Raw genomic sequence first — 27,215 nt, forward strand, 5'->3', positions numbered from 1 at the left:
TGATGAGACCAAGATAAACCTATTTGGTTCAGATGGATTCAAGCCTGTGTGGCGGCAACCAGGTTAGGGGTACAAAGAAAAGTGTGTCTTGCCTACAGTCAAGCATAGTGGTGGGAGTGTCATGGTCTGGGGCTGCATGGGTGCTGCCGGCACTGGGGAGCTACAGTTCAAGGGAACATGAATGCCAACATGTACTGTGACATACTGAAGCAGAGCATGATCCCCTCTCTTCGGAGACTGGGCCGCAGGTCAGTATTCCAACATGATAAAAACCCCAAACACACCTCCAAGATGACCACTGCCTTGCTAAAGAAGCTGAGGGTAAAGGTGATGGACTGGCCAAGCATGTCTCCAGACCTAAACCCTATCAAGCATCTGTGGAGCATCCTCAAACGGAAGGTGGAGGAGCGTAAGGTCTCCACTAGCTCTGTAATATCGTCATGGAGGAGTGGAAGAGGACTCCAGTGGTAACCTGTGAAGCTCTGGTGAACTCCATGCCCAAGAGGATAAGGGCAATGCTGGAAAATAATGGTGGCCACACAAAATATTAAAAATTTGGATTCAGTGTGGACATTTCTACTTAGGGATATACTCACTTTTGTTGCCAGTGGTTTAGACAATAATGGCTGTGTGTTGAGTTATTTTCAGGGGACAGTAAATGTCCACTGTTATACAAGCTGTGCACTCACTACTTTACATTATATCAAAGTGTCATTTCTGCAGTTATGTCACATGAAAAGATATATTAAAATATTTACAAAAATGTGAGGGGTGTACTCACTTTTGTGAGATACTGTGTGTGTGTGTGTGTGTGTGTCTATGTATATATACAGTTGTGCTCATAAGTTTACATACCCTGGCAGAATTTATGATTTCTGGGCTATTTTTTAGAGAATACGAATGATAGCACAAAAACTTTTCTTTCACTCGTGGTTAGTGTTTGGCTGAAGCCACTTTTTATCAATCAACTGTGTTTACTCTTTTTAAATCATAATGATAACAGAAACTATCCAAATGACCCTGATCTTAAGTTTACATACCCCAGTTCTTAATACCGTGTATTGCCCCCTCTAACATCAATGACAGCTTGAAGTCTTTTGTGGTATTCGTGGATGAGGCTCTTTATCTTCTCAAATGGTAGAGCTGCCCATTCTTCCTGGCAAAAAGCCTCCAGTTCCTGTAAATTCTTTGGCTGTCTTGCATGAACTGCACGTTTTGAGATCTCCCCAGAGTGGCTCAATGATATTGAGGTCAGAAGACTGAGATGGCCACTCCAGAACCTTCACTTTATTCTGCTTTAGCCAATGACAGGTCGACTTGGCCTTGTGTTTAGGAAGATTGTCCTGTTGGAATGTCCAAGTACGTTCCATGCGCAGCTTCCTGGCTGTTGAATGCAAATTTGCCTCCAGTATTTTTTGATAACATACCGCATTCATCTTGCAAACAATTCTGACCAAGTTTCCTGTGCCTTTGTAGCTCAAACATCAGCGATCCACCTATGTGTTTCACAGTAGGAATGGTGTACCTTTCATCATAGACCTTGTTGACTCCTCTCAAAATGTAGCGTTTATGGTTGTGGCCAAAAAGCTAAATTTTGGTCTCATCACTCCAAATGACTTTGTGCCAGAAGGCTTGAGGCTTCTCTCTGTGCTGTTTGGGGCATTGTAAGCGGGTTTTTCTTTGCCTCCCGAACAATTTTCCTGGCGGTTGTGGCTGAAATTTTAGTTGGACTACCTGCCCGTGGTTTGCTTTTAACAGAACCCCTCATTTTCCACTTCTTGATTAGAGTTTGAACACTGCGGATTGGCATTCTCAATTCCTTGGATATCATTTACAGTATATCCCTTTCCTGTTTTATACAGTTCAACTACCTTTTCCCGCAGATCCTTTGACAATTCTTTTGCTTTCCCCATGACTCAGAATCCAGAAATGTTAGTGCAGCACTAAATGAAACATGCAAGGGTCTGTCAGGAGTCCAGAAACTCATTGACCTTTTATACACACACTAATTACAAGCAAACAGATCACAGGTGAGGATGGTTACCTTTAATAGCCATTCAAACCCCTTTGTGTCAACTTGTGTGCATGTTATCAGGCCAAAATCACCAGGGTATGTAAACTTTTGATCAGGGTCATTTGGGTAGTTTCTGTTGTCATTATGATTTAAAAAGTGTAAACACAGTTGATTCATAATAAATGGCTTCAGCCAAACACTAACCATGAGTGAAAGAAAAGTTTTTGTGTTATCATTCATGTTCTTGGAAAAATGACCAGGGTATGTAAACTTCTGAGCACAACTGTGTGTATGTATGTATGTATGTATTTATATATATATATATATATATATATATATATATATATATATATATATAAAATCAATATTATCTCAACCACACACTAATATTCAAATATTATTTTACACATGGTGTCTGTGTGTTTGCCTTACATGTACAGGTTTTCCCATGTGTCCCTGCTAATATTCTTTTTGTGTCTCGTTTTCCCTTTTACAGTGTTCCCTTGGCTCAGAAGTAGCATTACGTGTAGGAGGAGAGTTCTTCTTTGATCCACAGGCAACAGACCCTCCAGTGGATCTGGTCTTAATCGCTGGTGGAGTAGGAATCAATCCTTTGTTTTCTATACTGCTACATGTTGCTGATCTTCACAGAGCCCTTGAGACAACAGGCAGAGGTTTCCGAATGGGAAACGTAAAGCTCTATTACTGTGCCAAGAACACTAGCGAATTATTATTTAAGGTAACTACAGAATATGCATCAAATGTGCTAAATTATAGACTTTTGGTGTTTCCACTGGAGAGTGTTGTTAATGCTGCAACTTATAGTGCAATGTTGTTGTTATAGATCAACCTTTCCCACACAGAGGAACCCTTAAAATAACTTTCTGGTCCCAGGGAGCCCCTGCTAAAAATTACTATATCTACAACTCATGATACCTTTGTGTGATGGTCTTTGGGAAGAATCCTCCATACACTTGTGATCATTGGGAAGAATTACCCTCTTCCATAGCTAAAAAAAAAAATCAATGGTGTCAGTGGAAACTTATCTAAGAGGCAGAAATTGCTCATTGCTCAAGGAAACTCCAGCAACCTCTGGAGGAACCCTGGTTGAGAAACCCTGTTCTAGACAATTGTGTGCTTTCAACCTCATGGTAGCTGTTTGGTGAAGGCCCTTTTCTGTCATAACTTGACTATGCCCCTGTGCACAGTGGCCAGTTATGTGGAGAAACTTGAGTGGCCTGCACAGAGCCCTAACCTCAGCACAATGAATTGTAATGCCAGTTGTAGAGTAGGGTTTTTTCCTAACATCATTACCTGATCTCACAAATGTTTTTAGGGCTGAATCGGTGCAAATTCCCACAAAGTGAGCCCCGACCTACAGTTGGCCAAGAAAAAAAAATAACAAACATGATATACTTACCTGCTCTGTGCAATTGTATTGTACAGAGCAGCCCCGAACATCCTCTTCTGGGGTCCCCAGCCAGTGCTCTCTGCTCCTCTTCTGTGTCTGCCACCATAGCAATCTGCTTGCTGTCAGTGCAGATGTGCAGGCTCAATGCCGAGCCGTGCTGTGTGCGTCTATTGACACACAGTGCAGCTTGGCACAGTGCAGGGAATGCATTAAGGTAAAAAAACATTTTAGCTTTAGAAGCACTTTAATGCCCATAGTTTTGGAAGTGGCTGTTCAACAAACTCCTGTAGATGTCATGGTCAGTTCAGGTGTGCACAAAACATTTGCCATCTAGTGTGTTGTATTCCAGCTCCATGAATTTTAATGAAAATGGGGCAAAGATCAGAAGAGACAGCTTCACAGAGATGCACAATTATATAAGTCCGTGCTTTAGAAAAAACCTCATAGGAACTGGCAACATTGTATTTTCTGCTGGATTATGCATGCATTTCAGTAGTGCACACATCAGGGAAAAATTGGATTGCTGAGAGCTGTACGTAACTAAAATATACAGTTTGGGTTCAGTAACGGTAATAGAACAGGTTGTTGATTGGTCACATATGCAGAAGTATTACAGCAAAGCTGCAATATCCCCTTTCTGTATTTCCATACCATTATACGTATGCTTTATTTAAATAATTTAATCAGGAAAAACGTTTCCTTCTTGTTTGCATAGTATAATATAAAACAGTTGCACATGGCCACTTTAATGCCAAATGGCTATGTTAAAATGGTTTTACCATGTACTTCTTGTACATTCACACAGAAATGTGAATCAAAGAGCTAAGGGCACTGCTACGGGGGGTGTGCTTAGCACACATGTAAAGTTATAAAATATAGGTTTTTTTTTTTTTGCTTGATTCATATAAAAAAATTAATCTCCAGAGCTAATCAAGAATCTGCATTGTAAATTTCATTATTTGATTATTTGTTCATGCCAGGCAAAACAAGAGAGCTAGAGTTTAATTCCTGTATTTTTACTGGCATTTTTATACGTTAGGAAACAATAATCATGGTTTATTTTTCTATTTAATGGATGACATTTAGTATAGTGTAACTGTTATGGTAAACCTGAACCCTAACTGACAAGACATTTTGTTGGTTAAATGATAAACTATTACCATTTTCTTTTTTTCATCTCAATGCTGTTAGTCTTTTTTAGCCTTAGAAAATAGAAATAGAAATTCTTTAGAAAATAAAGCCAAGTCACACGACTATTTCTCCAATCACTGAGCTCTCTCTATTTTTGCTGTATTTTGCAGCAAGAACTGCATCACAGGTGACATAATGCAGAGTGCATTTTATTAATGGCCCTAAAATGCGGGCCTTGGTTTGCAGATATAACCGAAAGCATATCCCCCCTCAATCGTCTCTTCTCGAGAGAGAGAATAAGTCCAGTGCTTGTAGTCTTTCCTCATAGCCGATGCCCTCCATTCCCCTAATTATTTTTGTTGCCCTTCTCTGGACTCTCTCCAGTTCCAGCACACCCTTCCTGAGGACCGGTGCCCAGAACTGGACAGCATACTCCAGATGTGGCCGGACCAGAGTCTTGTAGAGAGGGAGAATAATCTCTTTATTTCTGGAGTGAATCCCCTTTTTTATGCATCCCAGTATTCTGTTGGCTTTGCTTGCAGCGGCTTGGCATTGCATGCCACTGCCAAGCCTGTTGTCTACCAGTACCCCCAGGTCCTTTTCCATCCTAGACTCACCCAGAGGTTCCCTCCCTAGTGAGTAGCTTGCTTTCTGGTTTCTGGCACCCAAGTGCATTACTTTACATTTTTCAACATTAAACCTCATCTGCCATGTAGTTGCCCACCCCATTATTTTGTTCGGGTCCGCGTGTAAGGTTTCCACATCCTGCATAGAAGATATTGGCTTGCTTAGTTTAGTATCATCTGCAAATACTGAGATTGTACTAGATATCCCCTCCTCTAGATCATTTATGAATAAATTAAACAGGATTGGTCCCAGGACAGAACCCTGGGGGACCCCACTTTCCACACCCGCCCAATCCGAGTACTCCCCATTAATCATCACCCTCTGGACTCTCCCCTGCAGCCAGTTCTCTATCCAGGTACTCACCTTATGGTCCATACTAGGCCTGCACGATATTGGAAAAAAAATATATTGCGATATTTTTTTCCCAACGATATATATTGCGATATTGTGGGACCCGTCCTTTATATGGAGAAATATAAAGGAGGTTGGCTGCAGCCCACTTCAGAATATAACCCTGGAAGGGGTTATATAATAGATTATAAAAAGGAAGAGGAAGTGATTGGTGCTGCCAGTATATATGTGAAATACAATAAATAATCTATATTGACATGGTGTGTATACAAAAAGGGAAAGGTAGATGTATGTATGTATGTATGTATATGTAGAGGAAAATAAATGATTAATATATAAATATATAAATCACCTCTGAATTATTAATAATTGATTTTCCTCTACATATACATGCATACATCTACTTTTCCCTTTTTGTATACACACCATGTCAATATAGATTATTTATTGTATTTCACATATATACTGCTACTGGCAGTGGTGGTAGGAGGCTGGAGCGGTGGACTAGAAAGGAGCACAGCCGCATACATTACATTACTCACTCGTGCACTGCAGCCCGCCCCACACGTTTAGTGAGTCTCACTCTCCGCCCTAGTTTTCTCAATGGCGCATTCAGGGAGCCAATCACGCCGTAGAGTAGCGGCACAGCGAACCAATCAGGTGTGCTGGCACGCATGATTGGTTAGCTGTGCAGCTGCTCATGGCGTGATTGGTTCCCTGAATGTGCCATTGAGAAAACTAGGGCGGGGAGAGAGACTCACTGAACGGGTGGGGCGGGCTGCAGCCTGCAGTGGGATGGATGTGTGAGTTCTCCTCCGAGTCCCTGCCTAACACGGAAGTCTGCGAGTCCTCCTCCGAGTCCCTCCCCCTGCCTATGCAAATATCGTGACCTTGGCGATATGAATATCGCCTACAGCCACAGAACGATAGTCGATATCATATCGACTATCGTTCAGCCCTAGTCCATACCTACCTTCCTTAGTTTGAACAGTAAGCGTTTGTGGGGAACGGTGTCAAAGGCCTTTGCAAAGTCCAGATACACCACATCCACAGGCTTACCTTTATCTAGGTGGCAGCTCACTTCATCGTAGAAGGTTAATAGATTGGTTTGGCAAGAACGATTTTTGCATGCATCATGATCATGATCATGAATGCATATTGATTACTACTAATAATACCGTTTTCATTACTAAAGTCTTGTATGTGGTCCCTTAACATCCCCTCCAAAATCTTGCAGACTGCTGTTAGGCTGACCGGCCTATGGTTACCCGGGATATATCTCGGCCTATTTTTAAATATTGGTACCACGTTGGCTTTTTTCCAATCAGCTGGCACCATACCCGTCCGTAAACTATCCTTAAAGATCAAAAATAATGGTCTGGCAATCACCTGGCTGAGCTCTTTAAGAACCCTCGGGTGCAAGCCATCCAGTCCCGGTGATTTATTTATGTTGAGTTTCTCTAGTTTAGTTCTAAGTCTATCTTCTGTTAGCCATGGCGGTACTTCCTGAGGTGTTTTAATTAGTTTGGCCTTACAAGCTGGGTTAGTGTAGCCCCCCGATTCTTTTGTGAAGACTGAAGTGAAGAAATTATTTAACACTTCCGCCTTTTCTCTGTCCTCTGTGGCCATATTTCCTTTGTCGTCTTTTATGGGGTCAATGTGTTCTGGCCTTGCTTTCTTACTGTTTATATACTTAAAGAATTTTTTGGGGTTCTTTTTACTCTCTTCTGCTATATGTCTCTCATGTTCTATTTTAGCCGCCTTGATTTCGCCTTTACATTTCTTATTACACTCTTTGTAATACTTGAATGCTGCCAATGACCCCTCAGCCTTGTATTTTTGAAGGCCTTTTCTTTAGTATTAATATGCATTTTTATGTTTAGCCACCCAGGGTTTAGTTTTGCTCTTTTAAATGTATTTCTCTTTGTAATGCACTGGCCAATCCCTTTGTTTAGTATGCTCTTAAAGCACTCCCTTTTTTCCTCCGTGTTCTTTGTTCCCAGGGTTCTATTCCATTTGATATTTTCTAGCAGCGAGCGCAGTTTTGGGAAATTGGCTCTTTTGAAACTCAGTGTTCTTATATTACCCTTGTGTTTCCTATTACTATGATTAATACTGAAACGAATTGACCTATGGTCACTGTTTCCTAAGTTGCCCTGTATTTCTATATCCGTAAGCAGGTCTGTATTGTTGATAATCAGTAGGTCAAGTACCACATTGTTTCTTGTCGGTGCATTCACCATCTGACCCATGAAATTGTCCTGCAAAACATTTAGAAACTGCCGAGCCTTGGCTGAATGCGCGGTTCCTTCTGCCCAGTCTATCTCTGGATAATTGAGTTGGGAATGGTAAGTCTAATAGTAGGCAATCGTTGCTGTCTGGGCCGGCAGCTTTGCCCTTTGGGGAGTCAGCTAGAGCTCTTGTTCTTCTATTGTGATGAGTTTAGAGAGAGAGTTGCCTATAAAATAGTCTGAAATAGCCGACAATTTGAGTGTGTTTTGGGAGTTGGATGTTTGTAAGTTATATAGGTTAGCACAGAAAGGGCGTAAGGCGCTCGCAGTATCTGGGGTAGAACGGAGCGTTGTGCCCAAAAGTGAGGACACTGCAGGGATATACGATTGGTTAATTTTGGATTGCAGGGCATTCACTAATGAGTGACCACACATATTTGTAAGAAGATTGTCAAGTGTCATGAGTATTTGTTTTGGTTCGTTAAGGGAGTAGTCCCTAATCTGTTCTCATAACTGTGTAAGTTCTGCTTCAAGCAATCTATCGGAGGTTTATTTAATGGCTCAGTTCAAGTTTGTGTAATTTTGCTAAATAGACCCACTAGCTTTATTTTCTCTTAGTTATTTAGCCCTGTGACCATGTTTAATTATTACCCCACTTTTATAGCATTTGTAATGACCCCAGGGGGAGGGTTGTCTATTGAAACCCTATTGATGTTGAAGTAAATATTTAGTTAATTGAGGACATCTGCTATGACCTCAGAGTTTTTTAACCACTTGCCGACCGCCGCACGACTATCTACGTCGGCGGTCAGCCCCTCACAGGCAAAGTGACGTAGGGCTACGTCACTAGCTTGTGAGGGTCTAGGGAGCGAGCGCGCGCCGCCGGGGGCGCTCTCCCGCGTGGTCACGGACCCCCCCGCGCGTGTGACCGGCGGACCCGATGTCCGCCGGCCACTCTGCGATCGGCGGGGGAGAGGGAGAAAGTCAGGCAGCTTGTGTAAACAAGCTGCCTGTCCTTCTCCCCTCTGTATGAGAGATGATCATATGGATCTACTATGTAGATCCGTTGATCACTCTGCATACAGCTGAAGCCACAGCCAATCACAGTAAGAATCACGCCCCTAGGGACACACACAGCCCCTCCCTCTCAAATAAAGTTAACCCCTTCACTACCAGTGTATTTTTACAGTAACAGTGCATATATATAGCACTGATTACTGTAGAAATGTCACTGGTAACCCCAAAAGTGTCAAAAATGTCAGTCAAGGGTCCGATCTGTCCGCCGCAATGTCGCAGTACCGCAAAAAAAATCGCAGATCGCCGCCATTACGCGTTAAAAAAAAACAACAAAAATGACATAAATCTTTCCCGTAGTTAGTAAACGCAATAACTTTTGCGCAAACCAATCAAAATACGCTTTTTGCGATTTTTTTTTTACCAAACATAGGTAGCATAAAACAAATTGGCTGAAAATGTTAAAAAATTTTGATTTTTACATTTTTTTTGGGGGAATTTCATATAAAAAAAAGTGAAAAATATTGTTATTTTTGCAAAATTTACGCTATTTTTTTGTTTATAGTGCGTGATCAAAAAATCGCACAGGTGATCAAATACCACCAAAAGAAAGCTCTGTTTGTGGGAAAAAAAGGACGCCAAATTCGTTTAGGTACAGCGTCGCACGACCGCGCAATTGTCCGTTAAAATCACGCAGTGCCGAATCGCAAAATACCCCCTGGTCGTTTAGCAGCCAAATCCTCCGGGGCTTAAGTGGTTAAAGACATCACAATAAGATGCCAAGTTGGTGTCCTAGATGGCTTCTGGGTATGTAGGACTATCCAAAAATGTTCTTCCCAGAGCTCTTTGACCTATACCTGCCTTAAAAAATGGAGTTACACCTTAACTTATTGTCAAAGCTAATGCTTTGCTGAACGTTTGTTTTGCCCAGGCAACAGTGTGGGTTCTCTTTTTCTGCCAGAGTGTCAGGAACCACTCTGTAACAATTAGGAATGACATACAGCGTTAGAATAGGCCTTAGGTAAACATCTACAGTGCATACAGAAAGTATTCACACCGCTTCACTTTTTTCTACATTTTGTTTCAGCCTTATTTTAAAATGGATTCAGTTGATTATTTTCCTCAACATTCTACAAGCATACCCCATAATGACAATGTGAAAGAAGTTTGTTTAAAATCTTTGCAAATCTATCAAAAATAAAAAAATCACATGTATATCAGTGTTCACAGCCTTTGCCATTACACTCAAAATTAATTTCAGGTGCAACCTGTTTCCACTGATCATCCTTGAGATGTTTCTACATCTTGATTGGAGTCCACCTTTAGTACATTGATTGGACACTATTTGGAAAGGTACACATCTGTCTATATAAGGTCCCACAGTTAACAGTGTATGTCAGAGCACAAACCAAGCCATGAAGTACAAGGAATTGTCTGTAGGCCTCTGAGACAGGATTGTATCGAGGCACAGATCTTGGGAAGGGTGCAGAAAAAAATCTGCAGCATTAAAGGTCCCAATGAGCACAGTGGCCTTCATCATCCATAAATGAAAGAAGTTTGGAACCACCATGATTCTTCCTAGAGTGGGCTTCCCGGCAAAACTGAGCGATTAGGGGAGAAGGGCCTTAGTCAGGAAAGTGACCAAGAACATGATGGTCACTCTGACAGAGTTCCAGCGTTTCTCTGTGGAGAGAAGAGAACCTTCCAGAAGAACAACCATCTCTGCAGCACTCCACCAATCAGGCCTATACTTTAGAGTGGCCAGACAGAAGCCACTCCTCAGTAAAAGGTACATGACAGCCCACTTGGTGTTTGCCAAAAGGCACCTGAAGGACTCTTAGACCATGAGAAACAAAATTTTTTGGTCTGATGAAACAAAGATTAAACTCTTTTGCCTGACTAGCAAGCGTCATGTCTGGAGGAAACCAGGCACTGCTCATCACTTGGACAATACCATCCCAAAAGTAAGGCATGGTGGTGGCAGCATCATGCTGTGGGGATGTTTTTTAGCAGCAGGAACTGGGAGACTATTCAGGATTGAGGGAAAGATGAATGCAGCAATGTACAGAGGCATCCTTTATGAAAACCTGCACCAGAGCACTCTGGACTCAGACTGGGACAAAGGTTCATCTTCCAACAGGGAAACAACCCTAAGCACACAGCCAGGATAACAAAAAAATAGCTACGGGACAACTCTGTTAATGGCCTTGGGTGGCCCAGCCAGAGCCCAGACTTGAACCTGATTGAATATCTCTGGAGAGATCTGAAAATGGCTGTGCACCGATGCTCCCCATCCAACCTGATGGAACTTGAGAGGTTCTGCAAAGAACGGGAGAAACTGTCCAAAAATAGGTGTGCGAAGCTTGTAAGATCATACTCAAAAAGACTTGAGGCTGTAGTTGGTGCCAGAGGTGCTTCAACAAAGTTTTGAGCAAAGGCTGTGAATACTTATGGACAGGTATATTTTTACGTTTTTATTTTTAATACATTTGCAAAGATTTCAAACAAACTTCTTTCACGTTGTCATTTTGGGGTATTTGTAGACTTTTGAGGGAAAAAATGTATTTAATCCATTTTGGAATAAGGCTGTAACATAACAAAATGTGTGAATACTTTTCCAGATGCACTCTATCTTTGATGACAAAAGAGGATGAGAGATGCTCATTGTCATTGCAGTCTCAATACTTGCCTAGATATTATATGTGAACTAAAATAAACTTCCGTGCAAAAGCAGCCCAAGCATTTTACTATTTTCTGTGAGTAAAACGGAACAAGCCTTCATCAGTCTGATGTTTTCCAGCAATTTTCCTGAAAAACCTTAGTGATCACTTTTGATTCCCATCCTTTCTCATGTTTGACCCCTGAGTTTTCTCTCTTAAATGTGTGAGGGGCATTGACCTTGTATTTTGACAGCTGTTTCCTTGGAAAAAAATTGTAGACTTCATTAAAAAAAAGATCTTCACAAATTATTAGTTGCTGCTTTTGTGTTGTGACAATGGCGGATCATTCCTGCACAATGTATGTTGGCTTAATCACTTGTAGTACCACCCAGAGGTGCATGTGACAAATGAATAGCTGTTGCTTTGAGAAATGTATTCAGTTTTATTGAGGAGTACAGAAGTTAAATCACTGCCAGTACACTGCAGACTACTTCTGACATATCACAGATGGTTTAAGAGAAAGTGATTTTGGAGTTTTGGTCTTTTTATTGTAACAAAACTAAGGTTTGGACAAAGAATTTAGCTAATAGCTCATGATCGCACGTGTACAATAAGTTACATTCGCATCTGTAAATTATACGGATCTGAATGCAGAAGTGATGTATGTTATGAGCCCATTCACACTGCTCTGTTTTGGTCCGTAGCATTAGGCTGCACAAGCCAAAACTTGAAAAATTTGTGTTCATAGTCTGATTTTGACTGTCTTTTACGCTGCACATATGTAAATGTTTGTGCTAACGTTTGCGTGTGTAAAAGGACCCTATGCACTGCCATCACTGGGGCAAAGGGTCGATTTATGATGTACATGTAAAAGGTAAAGGTTATTCTATGCCTGTGTCGGCTCCACATGAATGGCTTATTCTGAGAGTGATATAAACAGTCTTCAGTATTGCAAAAGTATGCATCTCAACTCAAGTCGGTGTATGTCCGTATGAGTTCAGATGCATTACAGACAACTTTTAATGCAGGATCATGCTGTCAGCAAGATTCTGCATAAATCCAATACAGCTGTATGCATAGAGCCTAAAGCTGGCCATGGATGGATAGACAAAAAATTCTCAGAACATTTAAATGTCATTCAAAAAAATGTTGTTTGGTTTTAACATTTGATTTTACAGCCCTGGCCAAAAGTTTTGAGAATGACACAAATATTCATTTTCAATCTGCTGCTGTGTTTTTTGATCTTTTTGTCAGATGTTACAATGGTTAGTACAATTTAACATATATGATGGACTTTAATCTATGCCTGCAAGATATACAACCATATGACCACTGCTGATGTTGATTTTTTTATGCTTGCAGGATGTATGACCACCTAATCATTGCTAGTGTACTCTAATATATATGCTAGTATACTGATATAATATTTACTTTGTTTGTATGCTGGTTGACCCTAGCCGATTATCAATCTAGCGCAGCTCTTCCTATACATAATCTATCTAGTGACTCCTACTACAGCTGCTGCTTATTTCTTTGGCTTAGCGCGGTTATTTACTTTTATATTTTTATTTTTACAATTACAAGTATTTCATAAGTATCAAAGGCTTTTACTGATCACTTTTCATAACATTCTGGAGAATATGCAAATTGTCATCATAAAAACTGAGGCAGCAGACTTTGTGAAAATGTAATATTTGTGTCATTCTCAAAACTTTTGTAGCATAAATGGACTTAACCGAACAAAAACTACATACACTGTTGGAAATTCTACCCATCTATGGCTTAAACAGGGTAAAATTTGAAACTTTTACATTGGGAAGACCACTTTCTGCAAAGCTCAAATTTTCATATCTCAAAAATGTTGCAGCTTTTAAAGAACAAAATTCTTTGAATATGGTGTTGTGGAGAGAAAAATACCAGAGCAATTGAATTATTAAAATGTTACAGTGCTGGAATGAGGTTAGGAGTGAGGAGGACAACTGTCACCCTAGACAATGTTCTGGGAGGAGTCCAAGGTTTTATCTCTATGTTAAGCTGGGTACATACTAGCCAAAAATTGGTCGGTTCAGCAGGAGCTGGTTGACTTTCGTTCATTGTGTACAGCTTTCTGTCCAACAGAAGCCGCTCTTATGACCGGCTTCTGTTGAAGGGACATGCTGGAAAACCAGCATCCAATCAGCGCTCGCAGCCAATGGTGTAAAATTTCTCTTTTTTTCTCAGATACCTGCAACCTTCTATATTAACTGGTGGTTCAATCTGTATTTGATTTTGGCCATAGTCAATCCAGAGTTGTATAGGTGTCCAAAAGGATTCTAGTTAGTTTTTTATTAATCAAAATGTTTTTTCCATGCATTTTATATAAATTGCTTGATTTCTAAAAAGGACACAAACAATAGGTTTTGTCGTTATGTATTTTCTTGAAGCTGTAAAACCGTCACCCAGAAGTCTTTGCGCAATATTACATTAAATTGACTATGGGTTAAAATATAGACTCTAGACTGAAATTAGGTCATCTGCACAGACGACCAGTAGATGTGGAGCAAGAAAGCTTTTGAGTAGGGGGGAATGGGCCAGTTCCTCCTTTGATTTAGTAGAAGAAAGATCCTGTTCCCATTTTGAATTGTACAAGTTAGTGTTTTGTGTTCAGTTAATGGACAAACATAAGGAAGAGGTCCACTTTGGGGTGTCACGAGTATGCAGATATAGAAGTTTAATGGTCAAAGTGGGGTTAAAGCATTTGAAGATTCAGTGGCATAGGAGTCAGGGGAATGTAGTTTTTTTTTTTTTTCTGTTTTGTTTTGTTTTTCAAACCTGTATATTTATGTGCTAATGGCGGTTTAGAATCTCCTATTATGTTGTGCTTTCCACCACTTTAAGCCCCCGTTCACACTGGGGCGACCTGTGAGGCGACCTGGTCGCCTCACAGGTCGCCGTAGGTCGCCTGCCGTACAGAAGCTATGGACCCGTTCTAATAGGAGCGACACAAGTCGCTCCGACTTAGAAAAAGGGTCCGGAGCTTCTTTGGGGCGACCCGGAGCGACCTGCATAGACTTCAATGTTATGAAGTCCGTGCCGACCTGTGAGGTCACCCGGCAAAGTCGGGTCGCTGCAATGTGAACGGGGCCTAATACTCCATAGTTTTTTTCGCCTGGGGGAACTACAGGATATGGATATAGAATTCTGGAAATTAGTTATCTTAAAATCCTTTACCTTGTCCCACATTAGTAGTGAGTGCTTGACCAGGGAGCTGTGAAAAGTGGGCTATTCTGAGTGGTGGGGGTAGGGTGTTTTATAGGAGTAGGGTGACATCTTTTTCTAGTTAAAATGTAAGACCTCATGTTGTAGGTTACAAAAAAGATGGGAGGAACTGGTATACGTAATACTCAGACATAGTGAAGTAATTTGCAAACAAAAAGTCATTTTGGTCATGTTGGTAAAGGAATCCAAGATATGGTAGATAAGTTACCATAACGGGCATGGGTCCAGAGTAGGGGCTAGAGTGGCAGAAAATAAAGGATTCATGTGATAGGGTATTATAAATTCCCAAATAGCTTAAAACTATTATTATTAGTGTAAAACAATTTTTTTTTTTTTTTCGTTAAAGCGGTAGTATACTTAAAGTAAAAAAAACCAAAAAAACCCTGCAAGACAAAGGCATAATGAGCTAGTATGCATCGCATACTAGCTCATTATGAAACACTTACCATAGAACGAAGCCCCGACACGGACCCCCGGACACCGCTGTGGGAGCTGACATGATCCCTCAGGGTCTCTTCCGCTGTGATTGGCCAGAGCCGCGATGACGTCATGCGCTGGAGTGATTTTCTGGCAACTTCCCAGCAAGGAACTCTGAAGGTCAGCCAGACCTTCAGAGCTCATGCGCCACTCGCGTCAGCAGCTGCATGCAGCGCAAATATCTCCTAAACCGTGCAGGTTTAGGAGATATTAATTGTACCTACAGGTCCGCCTTATTATAGGCTTTCCTGTAGTTAAAAATTACAAAAAGCGGTATACTACCGCTTTAAGTAATTTAAACCTACAGATTTTCTGACATTTCAGAAAAAAAAACTGACTTTACACTTTAATTTTAGATCAGTTGTTTAAATTTCTATGCTATGTACACATCCTAAGTAGAATGCTTTCTGTGCATAATCCTAAATGTAGGCACAATGACATGACAAAAAAATTGATTCTTCAGAACATAATGGTAATCTTATCAACACGTTTGGTAGCACTAATGATAGACTGGCCTGGCTCACATTGAATTGGGATTTTGTGGCTATCATTTTTTTCCAGCATTACATATGATGTTGATCTGCTTGCAATGGTTTTGATCTTAATAAAATGTAAAGTTTGTCAAATGCATAACTAAAAATTTTCAATACACAAGTTTTGCCTCTATATGCATTATTAGTGCATTTATCTGAGTGTAAAATAATAATTATCTAACCATACTGCTTCTATCCCTTACTATTTATAGCAGTAATGTGTTTAATGCTTGTGCTGCTTTTGCTGTTAGGATTTCATTAGCATCCATAAACATATGTGTCACATTATTCTATATGGTACAACACCCTTTCATGTTTTGCCAGCTGTGATGCTCCTGGAAAACCCTTTCACTGATATATTAGTTATACGTTTCTGTATTTTAGAGGCTTTCTGTGCAGTCATTAATGTTTGCTCCAGAGGACATACCATCAGCATGACTGTAGGAAAGCAGAGCGTGGTCTAATCCTACTGCAGCTCTGCCAAACACATCTTGTAGGTGCCTATGGAGGTGGCCATTATCACCTAAACTGTATTTTTTCCCCAAACAAATATTCTATAAATATGAATATTAAAATTTGAACATATTTGGAGAATTAAATGTACTTTCAGAATAACTTGATTGAGTATTTGAAAGGTAATGTGCACCGCTGAAAATACTGGTCAGGAGGAACACATTGACAAGATAAAGTTGCTTGCCATTCTTCACATGTCCTATAGACAGAAGAAAATGTGAAATTTTGCTAGGTAAAGTAGCCAGCTTTGTCATGTATGACTTGCTGTGCAATACTCCATTTTAAAAATAAAATTAAACATCAACATTGGTAAACATTGCTATTTATTAAAGTGTAACTAGTGGAAATGGATTAGAATCCCTGTCAGGTTTTTAATGCGGTCTTTAAAAGTCTCTTCTACATTGGCAGTAGTTAATGTTTCTATAACTTTTACGTTTTTTAAATTTGGTGTTCTTTCCTCACTCAGCATTGCTACTCAGATGGCGATGTAGTTGCAATAAGATTTAGGGCTGATGTACCGTACTTCCACCTGCTATTTCTGCTGAGAAAGCAGGAAACAAGTGGGCTGATCTCCCAACTACCTGCATTTCCAGAGACACAGCAACAGGACATCGGTCAACACGTGGGTTATAGTGGCTTCTTTCCACACACCAATACCCTGTCATTCTGCATGTGTTTTGTGAGTATCCCTCAGTTAGGAATGGCAGAGATAAGCCACAGAGGAGCTAAGAAAAAAGGGTCCAATTGCACTATGATGCTGCAGATGGCACTGAGGATAATGAGCAAAATGCTTAGGTTGATCCCCTACACCAGAGCAAAGTCAAATAATAACACAGCTCCCTTTCTCTAATTCTGTCTCTTTCTCAGGCCCAGATGGCCTTTCTGACTGTGGCGGATTTCACTGCAACTATGTCTGATTTCTTTGGAAAACACTTTGCCCTTTTAGATCCTTTGGTCTTTAGGGCTTAAAAACTCTTGGCTCCCCACCACTAGAGACTATTTAGGTGTATGACCCTGAACATCTTAATTTTTTTTAAGACAATATTGAGGAAGGAGAGGTGGATGCAGAAAAGGATCCTGAAGATCAAATAAGGAGACGCAAGCTAAGGCTTCATGCCATGTACGTTCTGCTTTGAGCTCACTTATTGATGCAGCACATACACTGGTCTTGTCTAGTGACACCAGCATCTCCCCAGCCTTAAGCTCCTATAGGCACAAAACAGCTGTTGAAGTTTAGAAAAAAATTTCTCTTGCACACAAGGGCACTAACTAGCGACAGGGGCCAGGGGGGGTGTCGCCACCAGTAACCGGACGATCAACTGTGCAGGGGGGTTTTGTACCTGGTGGGGGCTTCTGCCAGGGCCCTCCGTCCTGCCTGGATCTGTCCTTGAGACCTAATCTCCCAATTCTGGGTCCCTGTTTACCTGTCGCCGTCATTTTCTTGTAGCCTGTGTATTCCTATACATGGCGGCCATGTTTGTGTAGTCCGGTGGCCATTTCTCTTACGTCCTCTGACAGACGCAGCTCTCAATGTTTCTTCACAAATGGGTAATGCGCCATCTACAGGAGTAGACTAGGCAGTGAAAGCTTTTCACTTGACACACCTATAGGGGCTGTCCCTCATGACATTACCCCAGACACACTGTGCTCACTTTAAAACAGAGGTGACCAGCGCTATGGAGTGTGCGAGATGGATAAATAAATAGTTTGTGAGAGATACAGGTGTAAGCTGCCACCAACCAACCCCTGGAATACAGGGGTCAAAGTTAAAATCAAAGTGAGGAAAGTTGGTAAACGGCGCTACCTGTTAGACCTGTATGTCCAAAGGTCTTATAAACGTGTATTCATAAAATCAAATATATAAATAATTAAAATTATAAATACTAGGGTGCAGGTGGGATGTAGTGTTTGGCCTAAAAAGTGCTCGGTGTCCAAGAAATAATATTGTGATTGAACAGTAAATAAAACAAAAGTGCACAAATGGTAATAAAACGCCTTGCATTTTTCTCAATGAATGCAAGGTGTTCTTTGATTTGATGAGGCGGAGCAGTAATGCCGCAATCTCCACCTGGTCCAATGGGAAAATGCCTTGCATCCATTGAGAATAATGCATGTGTTTTCTGAGAGGATGTATCAGAATAGAGGTACTCACCGAGGCCGAGATGCCGAGAGCGGTTCGCTGTTGCGACTAAGCGCACTCCGCCCCTCTGGAGGTGATACAGAGGGTGGATGGCACAAAGAGGCACAAGCTACCAGCAGGCAGGGTAGAGCTTGCGTGGAGGTCCTGTAGAGCTGGAGCAGAGACTGATCAGGATCCAGCAGTAAAAGTCCGGAGCAGACTGAGGGTCAAACACAGGTAAGCAGACAATCCAGGTCACAGGCTGAGGGTCAAGGCACTGGAGATAGGAGACAAGACTTGGTCACAAGCAGAGGGTCAAGGCACAGGAGACTGAAGGTAAATCCGGGTCGCAGGCAGAGGGTCAAACACAGGTAAGCAAAAGCAAAGTCCGTAAAACAAGCCAAGGTCGGGTCCAGGAGAAGAGCAGAGCAGGTCAGGGTCAATCCGGGTCACAGCAGGTAAACGATCACACAGGAAACAGGAACTCAGGTACAGGAAGCTGAAAGACAAACCAGCAATTCCTCTGAGCACTTGCTCAGCTTTTATAGGCAGCCAGGAAGTCATGTGGAAGTCATGTGGTGCTTGTCATGTGATGACCAGTCTGCAGCTGAAGGTTTCTCTGACAGTGCCCCCCCCCGAGGGGCGGCCTCTGGACGCCCAAACTGGACATCAACTCCGGGTGATTCACATGAAAAGCTCGGATCAAGCGAGGGGCGTGTATGTTTCTTGAGGGTTCCCAAGAGTTGTTTTCAGGTGGGTACCCCTTCCACTTAATTAGGTATTGGAGAAGTCTACCCCTCTTCCTGCAGTTCAGTATGGCTTCAACCTCAAATTCATTTTCTCCATCCACCTGGACCGGTGGAGGAGGCGGCTCCTCTCTTCCCGGGAAGGGGCTAGGAATCACTGGTTTTAGTAAGGATGCATGAAAGACAGAATGAATCCTGTAAGAGCTGGGTAAGGCCAATTCAAAGGCCACAGGGTTAACCATCCTCTTGATTTTGAACAGCCCTATGAACTTTGGGCCCAACTTCCGTGAGGGAAAAGGTAATTTGAGGTTAGCTGAAGATAACCAAACTTCCTCACCGACCTTGAAAACCGGGTTCTCCTTCCTTCCCCTGTTGTAGTACTTCTTATAGTCATCCTGGGCCTTTTGCATGGTTTCCTGAATCCTTTGAAAGTTCTGTTGGATGGAGGCTATGCGATCTTGGACAGCAGGAACAGATAATTCAGGGGTAGCGTTTGGAAGGAAAGAAGGGTGAAACCCAAAGTTAGACCAGAAGGGCGTTTGGTTGGTGGCTGAATGAACTGAATTATTATACGCAAACTCCGCGTAGGGTAGCAGAGAGGACCAGTCATCCTGAGAGCCAGAAGAGAAACAGCGGAGATACTGCTCCAGAGTTTGGTTCGTTCTCTCTGTCTGGCCATTGCTTTGAGGGTGATACGCAGAGGAGAGACAGACCTTTATTTGTAGTGCTTTACAAAGTTCTTTCCAAAATTTGGAGGTGAACTGAACCCCTCTGTCAGAAACAACACTGTCGGGTACTCCATGTAGCCTTATTATTTCTTTGATAAAAATGTTAGCTGTCTCCAAAGCAGAGGGGGTGCCCACCATGGGCAAGAAGTGTGCCATTTTGGAAAGGCGGTCGACAACAACCAGAATGGAGGTGAAACCTTCCGAGGGAGGAAGATCAACAATGAAGTCCATAGAAACTTCAGCCCATGGGCGTTCTGGAATGGGTAAAGGTCTAAGTAATCCCCAAGATTTGGTGTTAGCCACTTTACTGCGCTGGCAAGAAATACAAGAGAGAACATACTCTTTACAGTCCTGCCTCCAACCAGGCCACCAAAAAGAACGGGCAACCAATTCCAAAGTCTTTTGAGTCCCAAAGTGACCAGCCAGTTTATGGTCATGAAGCAACTTTAACGTCATGGGTCTAGCCTCCGGTGGGACAAAAATTCTTCCTTGGGACCAGAACAAGTCATCTCGTTTCTCCAAGGAGGATATTTCTGGGTCAGTACAATGGCTGGATGCCAACTTGATGGTGGTCATAAGATCAGTGTCTGTGAGCAGAAGGAAGTTTTGTGGAGATTAAGATGGTGCTAGGTTCCGTTGACTGGGGAGATTCAGGGAACATCCGGGAGAGTGCGTCTGCTTTCCCATTCTTGAGGCCAGGTCTATAAGAGATATGAAAGTTGAACCTAGAAAAGAAGAGGGCCCACCGGGCTTGCCTGGGTCTTAAGCGTTTGGCTGTCCTGAGGTATTCTAGGTTTTTATGATCGGTGAAGATCATGATGGAATGGGAAGCACCCTCCAACAGATATCTCCACTCCTCCAGAGCGAACTTGATGGCCAACAGCTCCCGGTCTCCCACATCATAATTCCTTTCCGGGGAACTTAGTTTCCGAGATGCGAAAGCTACAGGATGGAGGAGAGCCTTGGGGCCCTGTCTCTGGGAGAGGATGGCTCCAGTGGCGGTTTCCGAGGCGTCTACCTCCAACACAAATGGCAGGGCTGGATCCGGATGCCGTAGGATTGGTGCAGAGGTGAACAGGGCTTTGAGCTTGGTAAAAGCTTCCTGGGCCTCTTGGGACCACTGAAAACGACTATGTTGGCGGGTTAGTTGGGTGATGGGTGCAACAATGGATGAGAAGCCAACGATAAACCTCCGGTAAAAGTTAGCGAATCCGATAAACCGCTGTACCCCCTTTTTGTCTACTGGAGCCGGCCACTCCTGAATTGCCTTGACCTTCTGTGGATCCATTGCGACCCCGTTGGTAGAAATGATAAAGCCTAGGAATTGCACAACAGATTTTTCGAATTCGCATTTCTCTGCTTTAAGGTACAATTTGTGTCTCCTGAGAATTGCAAGGACTGTCTTTACATGAACCCGGTGTAGCTCAATGGTGGCAGAAAAAATAAGAATGTCGTCCAGGTAAACAACTAGGAAATTGTCCAGATATTCTCGAAAGATGTCGTTTACCAGGTGCTGAAATGTGGCCGGGGCGTTACACAACCCAAAGGGCATTACCAAATATTCATAATGTCCAAACCTGGACCTGAAGGCAGTCTTCCATTCGTCTCCAGGCCTGATTCGGATGAGGTTATAGGCACCTCGCAGATCCAACTTGGAGAAGATTCGGGCAGAACGGAAACGCTGAAACAACTCTGGGATAAGTGGAAGAGGATAGCGATTTTTTTATCGTTATTTTGTTCAGTTCTCTATAGTCTATGCATGGTCTTAGGGAACCATCTTTCTTTTCCACAAAGAAGATGCCGGCTCCGGCCGGTGAAGATGATGGACGAATGAAACCCTTATCCAAGTTCTCATCAATATACGTTTTAAGAGCCGCTAGTTCAGTCTCTGATAGTGGAAAGATACGGCCAAAGGGTATTTCAGAACCAGGTAGCAAATCAATGGGGCAGTCGTAAGACCGATGAGGTGGTAGGCAATCAGCTTTTTGTTTATCGAAGACATCTCTAAATTCAAGATATACCGGAGGGACGTGCTGGAGATTGTCAGGTGTAGGTGCTACGGTTAAACAGGCGGCTGGAGCTGGAGGAAGGCAATGCTGGGAACAGTAGGGAGAGGAAAAGGAGACTTTCTTCTTGTTCCAATTGATGTCAGGTTCATGTGCCTGTAGCCAGGGGAGCCCCAAAATGATGGGGAACATGGGGGAGAAGATGATGTCAAAGCTTAGAAGCTCCTGGTGGCCGGAGTCCGTGGTGACAAGGATGGGCCTTGTCTGTTGTGTGACAAATCCAGAGCGAGGGAGAGACCCATCAGCCAGGTAGACTTGGAGGCCTTGTTCTTTGGTTTGCAGTGGAATGTGCAGTTTTTGGGCCAGTGAAGTGTCTAGAAAACAACTACAGGCTCCGGAATCAATAATTGCTGGTAGATGAACTTCCTTTTCCATTAGCTGTAAGGAGACAGAGAGGGTGACATAAGTCTGGGATAAACCAGGGTTCTGAAAGTTCATAAAAAACTGCGAGCGTGACTTACTGGGTCTCACGGGGCAGGTACGCAGAAAATGTCCAGTTCCCCCACAGTACAGACAGAGATTGGCCTGTCGCCGTCGTTGCTTCTCTTCAGGGGTAAGAGGAGCACGGACCAATCCAAGCTGCATGGGCTCAGCCTCTGGAGCAGAGGTGACAGGAGTCACTGGAAAGGATGGGTGAACGGGAGAAGGTTTAGGGAGCATCCAACTAGGTCGGGGACCCTGGGAGCGCTCAGAGCGCCGCTCGCGCATGCGCCTGTCTAGCTTGGTAGCGGATTGGATTAAATCCTCCAAAGTGGCAGGGGTTTCAATCCTGGCCAACTCATCTTTCAAAGCTTCTGACAGCCCCTGGCGGTACTGGTATTTAAGAGCGGGTTCGTTCCACCCTGTGTCAGCTGACCATTTTCGAAATTCAGCAGTGTAGTCCTCCACTGGTCTCTTTCCTTGGGACAGGGAGTGTAGCACGGCTTCTGCAGTAGCGGTGCGTTGGGGGTCATCATATAGTTGAGACATACTTTCAAAGAAAAGGTCCAAAGAGTTCAGAAGAGAGCTCCTCTGTTCCATCAGGCTGTGGGCCCAGGCCTGCGGCTCTTCGGTCAACAGGGAGATGACAAATCCCACCTTAACTACTTCGGACGAAAAAGTCCTGGGCTGAAGGGCTAAGTACATGGAGCATGCATTTTTGAAGGCCCGGAACTTTTTGCGATCGCCTGAAAAACGCTCCGGTGTGGGAACCCTGGGCTCAGGGGTAGCCATGATCACTGTGGGGCTTGATGCAACTTGAGAAGAGGAGGCTCCGCTGGTGGGCGCAGGGGCTGCGGCTGTTGATGCAGATGACCCTGAAAGTTGCTGGAGACGACCGTCAATCTGGGCATAGCCTTCCTGCAGTTTCTGGACTGCATCAGTGAGGGTTGTGACCTGCTGGCACAGGATCTCAAGAGGAGAACGCGCTCTGTCGGCCTCTGACATGGCTGGTTTGTACTATCAGAATAGAGGTACTCACCGAGGCCGAGATGCCGAGAGCGGTTCGCTGTTGCGACTAAGCGCACTCCGCCCCTCTGGAGGTGATACAGAGGGTGGATGGCACAAAGAGGCACAAGCTACCAGCAGGCAGGGTAGAGCTTGCGTGGAGGTCCTGTAGAGCTGGAGCAGAGACTGATCAGGATCCAGCAGTAAAAGTCCGGAGCAGGCTGAGGGTCAAACACAGGTAAGCAGACAATCCAGGTCACAGGCTGAGGGTCAAGGCACTGGAGATAGGAGACAAGACTTGGTCACAAGCAGAGGGTCAAGGCACAGGAGACTGAATGTAAATCCGGGTCGCAGGCAGAGGGTCAAACACAGGTAAGCAAAAGCAAAGTCCGTAAAACAAGCCAAGGTCGGGTCCAGGAGAAGAGCAGAGCAGGTCAGGGTCAATCCGGGTCACAGCAGGTAAACGATCACACAGGAAACAGGAACTCAGGTACAGGAAGCTGAAAGACAAACCAGCAATTCCTCTGAGCACTTGCTCAGCTTTTATAGGCAGCCAGGAAGTCATGTGGAAGTCATGTGGTGCTTGTCATGTGATGACCAGTCTGCAGCTGAAGGTTTCTCTGACAGGATGCTTGTGCCACCAAGCGGGTGAACCCATGTGATTACTATGGAGCAAAGCAACCATGCAGCATGGGACCTGGAAGACAGCAGCGATCACTGTAGTAGTGGAGACTGCTAAAGTTATTTCCAGCCTTCACACAGATTCCACAGGTATGACATTTGCATACTTACATTGTACCAAGCTGGATCATTGTAACTATGCTAAATAATGCAAACCTGGAAGTTGCTGTAATACAGATCTGCATTCATTTTTTTTTTTTTTTTTTCATGTGCCTGGAGGTCAGCTATAAATTCCTTTTACATTCACGTAAACTTGTGTGGAGAGGTAAGAGCAATCAAAGAGTCTTGTACCTAAGTGACATTAGGAGCCCACAGTCATTATTAAGTTGAGGAATTAAGGTATGGCATATTCCTCCTTAAGATTGTTACTCTTACATTTAAGTTTTCTTGCTTCTCCAACACTACATAAATATCTCTAATAATGAATCTATTAGGAGTACAAAACGTGTGCATTTTGTGTACGTGCTTTGAGCCTTTATCAGCCTTTCCCTGTTCCATACATCTTGCACATGCCGCTTTGTTTCTCTGCATTATAAGTTGGCACAGTCAGACACTTCCTCCAAGAGCATCAAGATGTCTCTCTGTTTTCATCACAGAACAGCAATGAATGGCTTCCTTTGCTGAAATGCTGCTTTATACAACACCTGGCCATTTGCCATGTCTAAGCAGCAGAGGAACAATACTACAAACAGCAGTTATTTACATCTCTGCTCACTGTGCGCATACATTTGCAGCTGTGATGTTGACTACAAAGTTAAAGCCCTGGAAAGACAAAAGATATCCCAGGCGCTGGCTAGTTGGTCCTCCATCTGTGTGGAAGTCTGTTAGTTTAGAAGAAGCAGGAGTTCCAGGATACCAGGATTAGTGTGGGCTTTCAAATGCTGAAAAAAATAATTATTAAATAAATAGACACTTGAGCATGTGTTTGTGTACCCAGGATAAGTGACTGTGTGGTCATTTGAGTCTGGTTAGGGATATAATACAGTCGCATATCAGGATATTAAATTATAGTTTTTTCCGGGCTTCTAATCAAACCCCTCAATGATAAAGCTGCAAGGATTTAGTGAATGAATTTAATCCTTGACAAAAAATGTGTAAACAAAATATGAGCTGTGCAAAAATTACAATACACTGCACAAAATCAATATAACTAAAAATTGTCAAATTCGTCTCAAACATAATAAATACGAGGGGTCTTTAAAATAGTTTAAAAAACGCTGAAACTTTTTGAAGAACTTTTACTTACTTTCATAACAGTGCACAATAAGTGAAACCAAAATTCTAGGGCTTCCAACATATAACTTTTTCAGTAATTGTTTTGTATATCAATATGGTATAAAATCACAATCCTATAATATGTGTAAAAAGTGTCCATATATTACAAATGCAGTGCATGAAGAGTGCCATTGTTTGTAATGTGCTGTGGATGCCCCAGTATAAAGCTCCAAAAATATTCAGCAATAAATTAGTCAACTCAAGAGTGAACATATTGTTGGTGCAAAGGTGGACCCAAGTGGACAGAGCCTCACCTAACCTGTTAGACCTTAACATTTTAAAAGATCAATATGCACATTCTGGCAACAATAAAAGGCTTTATGATGCAGGTGGCTCACTGCAAAATCTGTAGCACAGATATGGCTTAAGCAGAGAAAACAAAAAGAAACCTCATTGTGCTTTTCATTAAAACTATGAATCCACTTTAAAACAATCTAAAAACACATTGGTTGGTGCATCCGGATCAAGCAAAAGATAGTGTTTACAGCAAAAAGTGCCTTCTAGAGAGATGCCTCTATTGTTTTCAAGTGTGCATCAAAACCCCACCTGCGTCAATAAGCCCCGCTCTATGCGTTATGTCATGAGGACATCATCAGGGGCACTAAAATTTGGTTTCATTTTTGTGCACTACAACACATGTATGTACAATATAATATATATTTATTATGTTTGAGATTAATTTGACGCTTTTTAGTTGACACGTATGTTTTGTGATGTGTAGTGTATTTTTAGTGCAGTAAATACTTTGTTTGAAAATATATTGCCTTTACAAAAATGGAATTAAAGTTTTTTATGTGAATTTTTGACAGGTTTCTAGTGCACACATCATTCAAAATGCAGTAGAAATTCTACTTGCAGAACCTTTTTAAAAAAAACACTGGATCAAAATGCATAAATGTGTATAATAATGTTGAAAATAATTTGAGAGATCCCAGCATGCTTTACGTGGCCAGTGCCTAGTTCATTTAAAGCGACTGTACAAAAAAGTTGGAAGCACTCCAACCTATATCTAGACTTTGCAGTAAGGTGCACATTACAAACAAAAGATTTCCCAGCACACTTACCAGCCAGCCTGAAAAAACAACCAAATTGACCCTGTCTAACAATTTGCATTAAAAACAGAGGGTTTTGTTAGCAGCACACATTTGCAAATAAATATATGTGTAAGCTGCAGTGCCCAAAAAAAATGCTGCTCTGTAAACTGAAGTCCTAAAGCAGGCGATAGATGAGTGGAAAAACAAAAGTTCTGTCGATCGAAAAATGAAAATAGCTATGATTATGCCATCAATTGTTTAAATTTTCTAAAAAAAAAAAAAACTCCGCATATTGGATTATGCATTTTTGATTGGGGCACAAAAACCACCAGTTGACACACTAATGATGCAAAAAACAAACGATTCAATGATCAATATTATTGTATACATTTTTTTACTCCTCTATGGCCTGCTTAACTCTACAAATTTCCGAAGTCTCCTAGGTAGAAGCCCATATAGCAGTGGATAGATAAGGGTAGGGGTGCCTGGAGGGAGCCCACTCCTCAAAGTCACAGGGCCACACATGATGCCCAGCAAGAGCACGAGGTTAGCGAAGGAATCCGGAGCGTCCGCGTACCTAAGTTCAACCAACTTCACAATAAAGTGGCAACTACCCCAACTTCTAACTAGCCTTTGCAGTAAGGTGCACATGGAAGGCCAACGCACATCACAAACAAAAGATTTCCCAACATACTTGACACTTTTTAACAGTTTACTTTACAAACAGAGGGTTTTGTTTGCACACATTTGCAAATATGTGCGTAAGCTGCAGTGCCCACGTCAAGGCTCCGCTGTATACTGCAGTCCTGACTCTAAACATTTCCAGAGTTTCCAACGTAAGAGTATAAGTAAAGAATCTTCTACTTGTGTCAGACCAAAGCTGATCAAAGAATCTTCACATCTGATAAACTTCAGCATGTG

The 27,215-nt window shown here is 42.5% G+C and overlaps 1 protein-coding gene across 4 annotated transcripts in view; it reads left to right on the forward strand.

Annotated features, from left to right (window-relative positions):
• OXNAD1 (oxidoreductase NAD binding domain containing 1) overlaps positions 1 to 27,215 on the forward strand; it is a 126,925-nt gene that overhangs the window by 77,592 nt on the left and 22,118 nt on the right. For all 4 annotated transcript variants that reach the window (XM_082259591.1, XM_082259589.1, XM_082259590.1 and 1 more), the window contains exon 7: positions 2,511 to 2,753. In XM_082259591.1, the coding sequence (XP_082115717.1) occupies positions 2,511 to 2,753 (243 nt within the window). The remainder of the gene's footprint in view (positions 1 to 2,510; positions 2,754 to 27,215) is intronic.

The sequence above is a fragment of the Pelophylax lessonae genome (genome assembly GCF_965119305.1).
Source record: "Pelophylax lessonae genome assembly, chromosome: 5".
Taxonomy (NCBI): Eukaryota; Metazoa; Chordata; class Amphibia; order Anura; family Ranidae; genus Pelophylax; species Pelophylax lessonae.